This window comes from Cyprinus carpio, chromosome B2, assembly GCF_018340385.1.
Source record: "Cyprinus carpio isolate SPL01 chromosome B2, ASM1834038v1, whole genome shotgun sequence".
Lineage (NCBI taxonomy): Eukaryota > Metazoa > Chordata > Actinopteri > Cypriniformes > Cyprinidae > Cyprinus > Cyprinus carpio.
This window is the reverse complement of record NC_056598.1, coordinates 6798046-6811126: the sequence shown is the minus strand read 5'-3', so window position 1 is coordinate 6811126 and position 13081 is coordinate 6798046. Positions and strand designations below refer to the sequence as shown.

General features: G+C 35.9%; 1 protein-coding gene across 1 annotated transcript in view; it reads right to left on the bottom strand.

Moving 5' to 3' along the window:
- Positions 1-12674, bottom strand: part of cdc14aa (cell division cycle 14Aa) — a 38614-nt gene extending 25940 nt beyond the window's left edge. Inside the window, 15 exon segments of the mRNA XM_042717904.1 lie at positions 45-969; positions 2281-2662; positions 2753-2881; positions 4877-4974; positions 5064-5229; positions 5320-5458; positions 6390-6620; positions 6744-6831; positions 8151-8217; positions 9028-9107; positions 9312-9404; positions 11470-11492; positions 11495-11529; positions 11663-11753; positions 12182-12674. Of these exon segments, the coding sequence (XP_042573838.1) occupies positions 940-969; positions 2281-2662; positions 2753-2881; positions 4877-4974; positions 5064-5229; positions 5320-5458; positions 6390-6620; positions 6744-6831; positions 8151-8217; positions 9028-9107; positions 9312-9404; positions 11470-11492; positions 11495-11529; positions 11663-11753; positions 12182-12227 (1698 nt within the window). The 5' untranslated portion in view covers positions 12228-12674 and the 3' untranslated portion in view covers positions 45-939.
- Between the last annotated feature and the right edge of the window lie 407 nt (positions 12675-13081).

Here is a 13081-nt window from a genome sequence, read left to right as displayed (position 1 = left end):
TGGAAGGTTCAAATTGATTAAACAGCTGTGTGAGGTCTTCTTACCTGTTAGTACACTAAGAATATTAATCCACAGAGCAAAGGTGATGCATTTCACTCCACACATTTTGCTGCTGTTGTGTTTCACTCATTCAGCATGCGAATTGAGAAATAACAAAATAATGTTGTTGGATATTCCCACCATGATACTTATCAGCCACCCCGCCTTTTCCTTTTTACTTTCTGTTTCTCTAAACAAACATTATCCATTAGGCTCACTCCTCAGACTCCAAGCATTTTCCACATTTTCCTCGTGTCCTCCACTTTGTGAATATAATTAAATGGTACTTGATTATTTTGCACTGATTTACTGTTTTGAGTGTATCTTTTTCAAATAAGTATTTTGTACATCACAAATCACCATGTCACAGTCTTTAAAAGATCTGTGTAAGGACAGTGGTTTAATGCATCTAAAGTATATTCAACTTAAAGTACATTCCAGTTAAAATTACAACTATCTGTACAAAATGTTTTAAAAATCATGATTTCTGTACAATCATATTACTAAACATAATTGAATCAGCATCATGTGATCATACATACATGTATATTTCTTGTAAACACCTATACTGTCACACACTCTTGCACAACTGCTAAGATTTTCATTCAAATTGTGACTTTCTTAAAAAAAAAAAAAAAAGGTGAGACAATGTTGTCTTATGTAAAATTAGTCACAAACAAATGCTAGCAGTTATGTTCCATTTTGGATGTAGAAAACAATGAATACATTTGTGAATAATACATCAGACTTACAGAAATGTTCTCAATTAAAACACTTTAAATATGTTATAAACACTTTAAGCCCAGTGTGATTTTTTTTAAATGGTTTATCAGCTTTTAGGAATGATTTGTCCATGGTCGAATGGTCAGCTGCGATGGCCATCAGTGTATAATCATAGCCTTAGTACTGAGCATATTCAGACTGAAGGGACTGTGGAGAGAAAGAGAGAATGAATTTAATAAATTGATATGAAAGGATGTGTGCAAACTAAGTATACTAATGTATGGAATACATTAAACCCGTTTCACGGATGAGGATTAAGCCTAGTCCTAAAATGCATGTTAGAGCTGTTTAAACTAAAAGCAGTTTGCACTCATACAGTACATCTTAGAATACATCACTGCCAATGATTTGCATCAAGATGCACACCAGTAATATATCTTCTAAGGTACATTATAAAAAACTACTTAAATGTCCTAATTGAACTAAAGCCTATGCTCTGTCAGTGAAACCAGGCTTATGCATCATACATTTGCAAACTTAGAAAATGGTTACAGAGGAACACTGGGCATCAGACACTAAACAACTGAGGATCACACACTAAAAGACTTTCAGATCATTCCTCATCACTAGGACACATATGACAAATGAAAATGTTTTACAATTGGCATGCAAATATTAAACATATTTGTTATTCTTGGACTGGATGGAATAGAATATGGAACTAAATTATATTGTGAACGCGCAAACGTTAGTTAGAGAAAGCTAGAGACTACTGTTTCTAAAATTTTAAACATGGATATTTTTCTTACAAAAACACATCGATTCGCTACAGCAGGCCTTTATTCCCCCCTTAACTGACCCAATGAAAAAACAAATGTTGTGTAACTTGAGGTGCGGTCACATTAGCGAAATTGAGGCAAAATTTTGCGGGCAAAAAAGTGCTGTAAATCATTTTATAGTGTAGCAGATGAAGCATAGCTCACACAGAAGTCACTTTCAAAAGAAGCATCTTTTTGTTGGTCAATGCCGTGAATTCACATGAAAATCGGCCCTTGCACAAAATACACTCCCCTCGAATCCCCTCGATTCCTATTGAAACAACTTGATTTCGGCTAAAAAAAATTCCGCACCTTTACTCAGTTTTACATCTTATGTGAGGACCACCCCAAAATTAGTTATTATTTGCCATAAATTTGTGCTTCTGATACAGATCAGATTTTATTTGTACCTTTTTGTTCCAAGGAAGAAAACACATTCATGTTTGAAATGACATAGCGGTGGTAAAATGATGACGATTTTCATTTTTACATGAGCTGTTCTTTTTAAATTATGAAAAACCACTGATTATAAAAACCTCACATAAAGATCACAATTATACTATAACACAGATACAGTAAGTGAGGCCAGAAAAAAACTGGAGGAAAACCACAAAGTGAAGGAAAGTTAATAAAACAGCAGAAGTAGTGAGTGAAAATCAAGCGCCACAGAGACGACAAAGGCAGCCAGATGGTCACTCACTGGAATGGATCTGCTGAGGTAGCGCCCTGGAAACCTGCTTAGTCCACCTCGCAATGGACCTCTACGGGGGTTTGGCGGACCGCTGGAGAACAGACTATAGCCGGTTCTGTTCATAGGCCTGACTGTGCGATTAGCGCTAACCGTATTAGCTCCAGTAAGGCTGTTGAGGTTGGTGTTGGCCTCTTGATTGAAGTTTAAATGTGAGGGAGGAAGTCGGGGCTCGGTAGAGGTGTACCCAAAGCTGAAGCCAGATGGAGGTGCAGGGGTTAGAGCAGGAGATGGGGAGGGTGCGAAGGAGGAAGGAGGTGTGCTGTTGTCATCGTCATTAAAGTTGTCATCATCGTAAAGGTTGCTGAGGGAATGGGCTAAACGGGGACTGAAGCTGTGTAGGCCGCATTAAGCGGGGTTAGCAATGTCTGAGTGTGTAAATAGGATCTGGAATTAAAAACAGTTTATCTAAACATTAATGTACCTTTTTATATTGCCGGCAGAGGAGGACGGGCTTCTTGTTAGTCTCCGTGGTGCAGTGATAGAGGCGAGGAAGAGAGGAGCTTTGGAAGACTTGGGAGGGGAAATGGTGCTTGGAGCTGGGTTTAAGCCACTGCCAAAAAAAATGACAGATAGCAGAGCTATTTATAAGTTTGGAATTTATTTACGCTTGTCCTCCAGAATGTCCTCATGGGAGGAAGCTTTTTTGTTTATTTTCAGTGCAGTACTTCAATATGAGTAATGATTTTCAAAACTGCAATACTTTTGTGCAATAGCATTGCACTTGGTACAGGTCAGTGCAACTGTTGTGCAAAACTTAGTCCCTTTTAGACCCCAAAGTGATTTTATTGACTGAAAGAATTGTTCATGGGTACTTTATTTGGTACTTGACTACAAACACAATGGAGGGCTGCTGATACAAAAAACAATGAACCAAACTATTAAAATGTTGAGAAACAAGCTCATTGGCTACAGATGCAAAGGAGACCAATAGAGTGCCATATAGTAATTGGTGTAATTGCTAGCAGATTGCCGGCAGTCCTGACTCTCTCTGGTCATTAAAATCCCAGGATCATCCCCGTCTAATCATCCCCATATCTACTGACCCTCTCCACCAATAAGCTGGTGTGTGGTGGGCGTTCTGGCACATTATGGCAGCCGTCACATCATCCAAGTGGATGCTGCACACTGATAGTGGATGAGGAGATCAGATATCAGAAAGGAAAGATATCATGATGATGCTTTAGGTTCCTGAGCAGGCTACCTTTGGGTTCTTAATGGGACTGGATTTCAATGGCAAGGGATTCTCAATGCTGTAACTGATGCTTAATCATGTTCTTGGTTCCCTATCATCCAGCCCGTGACCCAGAAATGTGTATGCACAGTTTAAGAAATTAGAAGCACTATGACTCATGCATGACGTCACAATGAACTGGGAGTACCACTGGTCCACTCGAGCACTGACCTACAGGTCAAAAGCTATAAAGCTCAAAATAATGGTAAATCTATAATGGTAGATTTACTGTCGATAAATTGGTAAATCTACTGTCAATATTAACTTAACAGTAACTCGGTTTGACCTCATGATTCTTCTCTCTATGTATACCTGGGATAGAGATGTAATGGCATGAAAATATTACAACATTACAAAAAATGTCTGATTTTAAATGACAACATAACTGACACAGATTATCTAATAGCAAGTACAAAATGTTAAAATAAAGCTTTAAAAAAGTTTCATAAAATGGTAAACCTCACATTTCAGCCTTTAAATAGAAAGAATTAAGTCAAAATGATAATTGAATGATGATTATATGTATGTTATCTGCTCCATAAATAATTCTAGATACCTTATATGAATTGTTTAAAAGTGTAGAATACACATAAGCTTGTGTTTCATCAACTGGTCAAAATTTACAGCAGGGCATGAAAATTCAGTCTGTATTTTGGCCAGACAAAAACGGCACACGGGCTGAATGGAAATGTAACTCTCTGTAAATCCACTCTCTGACACTAGGTGGCGTTAATGGGACAGCAGAATTACAGCTGTTTCCCGTGACCTCTGTGGACAAAGCAGCATTGTGATTAAAACACTACTTTATTAGGTATTACATGGAGTGGAAATTGCCATCAAATGTATTCTGAAGACAGTCAGAACCTTCAGAGGTACATTCATACAATCAATTCATTTGTATAATTCCCTTAGCACTCTTTTAAAACCTCCCAGCTTTTCCGCCATATTTTCACACAAAACGAAACTGTTACTTAATAGTGTGCTTTATGCTGGATAGTATTTTTTTATCCTATAACTTTTAATTAATTCATCTTGCTACAAATTTGTCACATCTTAAATAAAAAAAAAAAAAACAATTAAAAAAAAATAAACTCATGGATACATTTTTTTTTTTTTTTTTTTTTTTTTACCTATTAATTCCCTGCCAAAGGCAGCAAATATAATGCAAAACATTATCAAGGCAATGCTTTTGTATATTGACCCAAAACTTTTAGTTTAACTGCAACAATATTTTGATCTAGTGTCACGGCTGAGACTGTTGAGACCATATTAATGACAATTAATATCATTTATTTAGTATAACTGAAGGTCTACCTAAGCACTGTGGCAGTAGGTCTGGGGTGACGTTGGCCCTTTAGAGCTAGTAGTTTGTCTCCTTGAGTTGGAATCATGTCCTCTTCCCTGAACTCATTCTGTAGTGTAACAAAACAGTGTCAATACCAGTGTTACTCTATTGTGCATTCAGATATGATTGGTAGATTCAGTTCCTCAGACGTCTCACCTCATCCACACTTGGTGGCTTCAGAATGGTGCTGTCGATGGACATGTCGTCCACGCTGGATATGAGACGGGCCATGTTTCTCTCCTGTTGTCGGCTTTGCCTCAACTGCTGTTGCTTCTGCTTGGACCGATGGAGATCACCTTGCACCCACATACTGTGCTGCTTCCTTAAGAGAAAGAAAGTGCTTCTAAACAGACCTCTAGACCATTTCATGACCTTGTGTGCCTCAATCTGTCTGTAGAATTTTTGGACTTACTGTTCGAGAAAGTGCTGCTGTGGTCCAATGACAGAGCCCGGTCTGCAGATTCGTGTCCAGGCAATGGCCTCAGGTGCTGTGAAGCGATAATGCTTCATCAGGTAGCAGCCTATCAGAGTGCCTGTCCTGCCAAGGCCAGCTGTGAAAAGAAAGTGGGAAAATAATAATTAAATATCAAAATATAATATTTTTTAAAAATCATTTTAATCAGAAAATGCTCCCCATCGAAGAACATGCACGCAATCAAACTATTTTGTTCAAAGTATTTTGGCATTAATCAATCTGTCACAGCCAGATAAATAAAACAGATCCAACATGGACGGGTTGCGTGACTTCCCGTCATCCTCGAAATCTAAGAACAAAACTTGTGACTTACCAAGTAAAATAAATAAGGATGCACTGATTTTAAAATTCTGGTCAGCACCGATAAGCAATGATTGTTGTCATATTATGGCTGTTAACAGACCATATTTATACTATTATACTGTAAAATAAACTACTAAAAACTAAAATCAAGCACTTTAAACGCAAAAAAATAATTCAGCCGTCACCCTACAAAGGATTTTAAAGATGTATTTTGAGTGGTAGGAGATGGGTAAAATGTAAAAAAAAAAAAAAAAAAAATCAAATAGGGGAAATAATCATGAACAAATAAAAATGCAATATAGACTAATACCAATCAATTAAAAATGCCTAAAATCAGCTGATGACCAGTATGTTACAGATATAAGATATATTCATTCATTTTAATTACTGAAATTTTGTTGATTAAATCCATTTATCTCAAATAATTAGACAAGTTTTACATGAGGGCAAAAAGGTTTAAATTTGTCACCTTGACCAACAGAAATCTACTTGGTTTGAAAGTGACATCAAATTTGACACAGACTGCATTAAATACAAGTTCACTAGCAACATAAAGTCTGGGTCCTGCATTACACTTTCCCAAAAATTGCAGGATGTCTCCTTTCCACTTTTTGTTTATGCAATAGTGCACCTCACTCCAGGTGCAAAAAAAAAGAAATAAAAAAAAAGATGCTGTTTCTTTATAAATCTAAAAAGTGTCTCACCCTTGCAGTGGACAGCTATGGCACCCTTGGCGCTCTCACAGATGTGCAGGAAGCGTCTTGTGAGGAGATCACTAGGTGTGGTGCCATCTACAAAGAACAAGTCATGATGTTCAAACCCAGCATCTGTGAAGCGCCGACCTTCATAAATCTTCTTGTTCAGTCGTACAACATCTGTGACATTGTGCTGGCGAAAGTAGGAGAAGTATGCTTCTGGAGCATGGAGAGGATAACCTGAAAGAGCCAAAACAGTCATCAGTTCAGAGGTGAAGAACAATTACAAAAACATTGATCCAATGACCACTAGAATGTAGTATTTGTTGGGGCAGAAGCTCTGAATCTAATGCGCCAGCTTACCATTCTCTATTTTGCTCTTGGGATGAGGTCCACTGAAGGCCAACAGTTTTCCTGGCACAATCCAGTTAAAATCACCATTTTCTACACGCTTGTAATGCAAAAGGTGAGAAGACATGCTAAAACATCTGAATTCATCAAATACATACATGTTAACAACTAATGAAAATAAGTTTTTCCTATGTGTTGAGTTTTGTAGATGCTTTATTGCTTTTAAGAATTAACAGTAGGACAGTATTCTTTTTCCTAGCGAGTGTCCTGCATTTTAAATGAAGTCTTAATCATAATGCTGCACTACAAACAATCCTTATCCCTCAGTTTGACTGAATAAACATCATTTTCCTTCATGTTAGATAAGATAACAACCGGTATTTTAGTGTGGCATGGTAGAACTCAAATATCTATGGCAAGAGCTCTTTTCAGTCCGATTCTTTCTTGTCCTCCTAAATATTCTACAATCCTTTGTAAAAATATGAAAAAAGACAACATATACTGCACATTTGTGGTCTGCTCTACCGATTTAATTTGTGATATGTTCCATGGATAATTCACTGAATGCATTAAGAATCTGTTTTTCTCTTGCTACATTCTCACATCTCTTTCCAAGTTTGTTTCCACACGGATGCTTTAAAATGTAAATGTCTCCCCTTTTCACTTGTAATCCCTATTAGCAGTATTTACTGGAATGTTTCTATTTGTTATCTGTCAAAATGACAGAAATCACACTGAAATATTATCACTCATGAGATTAATATTGGCATTGATCATTAAAAAAACACAAAACTACAACCCCATAATATAAAATAAACTAAAAAACCAAAAAAAAAAATTCGAAAATAAACAATCTTAAAAGGCTTGAAAATGAATCAACAAAAAAATAATTAATTATAAGATCTGACATTTCATTAAATTAATAAAAATATGAATTTGGGTTCTTTACTAACTTTACAGAAATGTAAAAGGTTCTAAGAAAACATCTTCAATTAATGCATGAATTCGTTTTAGAGAAATCCTTGGACAAACTGCCAAGGTTTTCTTCAACCCCACATACTCAAATCATGGACAGCCATCCAAGTTTCATAATATCTCACTGTTCTTTAAGTGCATATCATTCCTGAAAGTCTCCACCCACACAAACTATTTTCTTTGTTTTGTGCTTCCTGTTACTCAGTTATCACATCGAGTTAATCGGTCAAAGTGCCTGTGCCTGTCCTTTCTCCCATGTCAGATTGAAAAGACAGATAATTGGACTAAAAGCTTTTGATCTGGGGAGAAAGTGCATTACATGTCTACACTGTCCAACCTTGATCCAAAAAAAGTTTGAGTGTCACAAACATTAACCTTCCTAAATATTAATAGTTCAAATGCATTGTGCTTTTATAAAAAAACACTTCCTTTTAATACACGTACCTTGCGGATTCCTTGTAAACAGTCTAATATGGTTAAATCATATGTGCAGTTCCCAAAAGCAGCATCTCTATATGGTAAGAAAAAAAGTAAATAGAATATAAAGAATGTGCATGTGAATGTATTATTAAATATTTGTGTGTGTGTGTGTGTGTGTGTGTGTGTGTGTGCACGCGTGTTCGTGCAGTGTTTCCTCAAAATTAAATAAACAAAACATAAAATAACTTTTCAATACAACACCATTCTAATTTCAGTTTCGCTGTCAGTAAGACCATTTTTTTAATACAACAGTTATTTCTGGTGCTCGAATCTGATCGGCTGAGAGCCTTTTCCAGCAGTGCAATATACTAAACTTATGTGTTTACTATAACACTTAAATCAAACTGCTTCAACCATTTCACAAATCTCACAACATCATTTACACTTATGTGTTTACTGTAGTTCGAGAGAACTTATGCACTTACTGTAGTTCGAGATCAAAACTCACAAATACAGCCTTGATGAGGCCCACGATATTTATGTAAAGTCCATGTAACTCTCCAAGTAACCCTTCAAGAACACAAAGATCAAAAGAAAATCATGTGTAATATTTATGTAAAGTCCATGTAACTCTTCCAGGATTCTTTGATGAACAGAAAGTTCAAATGAACAGCATTTTGAAGTAGATTTTTAAAAAAAATCTTTACTGTCACTTTTGATTAGTTTTATGCATCCATTCAGAATAAAGGTTTTCATTTCTCTCAAATTATTATCATTTACTGACACAAACTTTTGAACAGTAGTGATGCAGTAATATATAAAGCCGTAGTAATAAGGTATGAGTAGCATGATGACACGTGATCAGATCAGATTGTGTCAGATCCTGTGAGCAGCTTCTCACCTGAAGGGCAGGTATGACACATTGGTTCCAGAGATCAGGGCCCGGTACACCTCCTCTGGCGTTCTTTTTAAGTAGATTACCTGCATACAGAAGCGAGACGTCATGACTAGAAATTTCTCTGAGAGGCTCTAAAACGAGTTTAGCTTGGTCTACAATAGCTCTTGTTTATCACTGTTCATCATCAGTTTGTTTTTATTGTCTGGGGTCTCTCAAACCCTAGAACGTAAAGGTTAAAATCAAGAAAATGATCATCTTCTAAGTCACAGAAACAGAGCTGGACTCACCGCATAAGCACCGATGAGGAAGGCCGCATTGGCTCTCTTCCGTTGGTCGTAACTGGTGTAATGGATGATGCGCTTTCTGGACAGAGTGAAAGACTGCAGACATACACAACACACATTCATTTTCAGAGCTGTGCTGGTTAAAGGGATATTTCATCAATAAATGAAAACTCTGTCTTTTTTTTTTCCAAGTTGTTCGCCCTCACTTGTTCTAGACCTGTATAACTTTTCTACGAAACACAAAAAGAGAATGCTGCCTTTCATCCAATAATGTGCAAAGTTTGAGCATACACATATGTAACCCTGGACCACAAAAGCAGTCTTAAGTCACTGGGGTATATTTGTAGCAATAGCCAAAAAAACATTGTATGGGTCAAAATTATAGATTTTTCTTTTATGCCAAAAATCTTTAGGATATTAAATAAAGATCATGTTCCATGAAGATATTTTGTAAATTTCCTACCGCATATATATCAAAACTTCATTTTTGATTAGTAATATGCATTGCTAAGAATTCATTTGGACAACTTTGAAGGTGATTTTCTCAGTATTTAGAATTTTTTGCACCCTCAGATTCCAGATTTTCAAATAATTGTATCTCAGCCAAATATTGTCCTGTCCTAATAAACCATACATCAATGGAAAGCTTACATTATTCAGTTTTCAGATGATGTATAAAATCTCAATTTTGAAAAATTTACACTAAAGGCTGGTTTTGTGGTAATCTAACACATATTTAAATTGAATAAATGAAAAACAGACATTTGGTGAATAATAATCTAACTTTAATTCTGTCCCTCACAGAAAATATTGTATTATTTGAAAACTCTATACCACTCTTTTTAAGAAAGTAAAAGAATATAGTGCATAATGCATATGGACTGTTGGTGTGGTACTTTCATGGTCTCTTTATGTACGTTTCTGTCACTTTCTATCACTTTCTCTGTATGGAAATGTGTAGACATTCTGTCTGTAGAGTGCTGCAGGGATTACTTATTTTTGTAAGCCAAAACAGCTTCAATCGTCCTGAAGTCAAAGTGGTTTTTGAATTGCTTTTTGGTCATTTATTTTAAAGTTTGAAAGGAAAATGCTCAGATTGCCCAACCAATCAGCTTCAATTATCCTTTAGTCAATGGGCTTTTTGGCTGGATGGGTTAGTTTACTTTTAAGCAAACTTGGAAGGGAATGTGTTCAGATTGTCCAACCAATATATAGCTGTTTATCACCTCCATTCCACGACTGTTTTCCAGCATCCCTCCACTACCCCAGTTGGCTCCTACCCAGCCAAGAAAGTCTGGGGGAGTACTTTAGGTTTGGGTCATATCTCGGCTAACCCTTCCCTAAACATGCCTAATCTTTACCCCACCTGATTTACAGTATGTACATGTGAACTTGTGAAATGCCTGAAAAGAAGTCTGTGGTTAATTCAAGTTCAAGATATTTTCTAATTTTATTGCAAAAAATAAATTATAAATTATAAAAAAAAAAACAAGCTTTTAATATTTCTTGTCTCTTCTAGCTCAAACTTTTTATATAAATACATTTTAAAATAAAGTCTGAAAGAGTTGTTGAAGCTTAATGGTGGTGAAATTAAATTAATGAAATGTGGGGTTTGTTTATAGTCAAGATTTAGCTTCAGAATTCATAAAAGTTTGCGAAGATTATCATGATGAACAAAACATGTAAGATTTAAAACTTTTGTTGGTAACAGAGTTCATTTTCTGCAATAATGCAAAAGCTAATGGAAAAATACTGTTGGGTTTTTGTGGAGTACCAGGTTAACACACATACACTGCAGAAAAACACCTTGAACTTGAGCCATACCCCTTAATCTGTCAGCTCCAGACACACAGAGTCACTGAAGTTTAATCATTCATGCCAGAAACTTCTGTCCCGTCAATATACAGACGTGTACAGAGCGCTCTCTACTGCTCACTGCATGAACTCTGTGTGCCTCATTATACAGTCTAGCAAACAAATCTCTGTACACGAGCATTATAAATATGAAGACTACAGCTGCTGATGGTGGACAGTTGTGACCACCTATTAAGGTTTTACAAAACTGAACCATTAAGGGAAAAACACAAGTCCTATATTTAATCAATAAGTTACTTGAACAATGCAAACATGGAGCCATTTGATTCAAAGAAGATGAACGTACCTTTAGTTTTTTGTTCAGTTCAGCATCACCATATTTACAGCACCAAAATCTGCATAAAAGCTTGTGACAGAAATGAACCATAAAATCACCACTACCAAAAAATCACCACAAGACAAAAAATTAACCAAAATCAAATATGAACTATAACAATTCAAAATTGAATAGTTAAGTGTGCCAAAACCTGAGGACTCACTTTTCATAAATAAATTCATCATCAGTGCAGAAGAAATGTGTGTTTGCTGTGCTTTTGGGTTTGCTTCTAAGAGTCGCAAAATACAGACGATCTGAAAGAAAATACAACAGTATACAGATTAAGTCAAAAAATAAATCACATCTAAATCTCTTATATCTGGAAAAACAGTCTCTCTATTTTAGATAACTGGACTACACACCAAAGACAAATATAAGGTGCAATTAATTTCATTTGTAACATTAACAAATTTATTACATTAACATTGCCTATTACTTAATGTACATCCAAAATGGCAAGCCACTTTAAACTATATACTGTATTTTATTCCATTGATATCTGAATGTACAGTTTTAATACATTCAAGAAAGTTTCTAGGCCTACAAAGTGCAACATATGCTTGGATATTGCTGTAATATAAAACATGTAACGTTACACACGGATTAAGCAGATTAGAAAATAACGTTCAACCATTATTTTATACAAACGAAACTATTTTTGGTTTAACTTATTTAATATTACCTTTGATAAACTCAGATGCTCCGAGCAGCTCATTGTCATCTCCCATTTTATTAAATACTGAAACTTTAGGATGTTCAAATATTTCCACGCGTGTCGTTCCAAAGGGTTTTGTTATGTGAAGTTTGAAAATAAATGTATTTAAAAGCAAATCCGCTATTTACACAGAAGTAAACACGGTCTTGCTATAACCCACTTCTGTGTCCCATAAGCTCTGGTGTGTCGAATATAGACGGCAAATCCTCTAAATCTCTTCCGAACGCAAAGTGACTTAAAAACATGCTAATTTCCAACAGCTGAATCTCAGGTATGTTCGTGTCCTTCGGTTTTCCTTTATCTTTTGCAATTATAGTGTGCTAGAGTTTCCGTGCACGTTGTTACATCGCTAAAAAACTTACAAACAGGGATAAAGTTAAAGTGACATTGCTTAGTAACCACGTGCCACACCACCACACAAATGCGCGTTGCTAAGGAGGGATTAAATTCGACCAATCAGAGTTCGAGACGCAGTGCCTGCTGTGATATTTTGGATTACTTGTGTTACACATCCCGCGACAGAAATAAATCATGCCGTTTTTGCATCCAACCTTGTTGAAAAATATTGCGCACATTACCCAGAAAATGTTTATTAGCCTACCTGTAAAATTATTTGTATTTTGCATGTGTTTGTGTCATAGACAGGTAAGATAAACTGATACTTCTGGTCTTTGTAAGCATATTCTTCATTGTTAAAGTTAACATTACAGTCTATTTTGAAGTGGGACATAAACATTTATGTAGCGTAGTGATTGGATTATTCATGATACGGGATTATTTGTGGTGAATATTTGTTATGATGCAGTTAGTCAGACATTGCTATCACTTATAACTGCCATACTGTGAAATGAAACATTTAAGGATTTT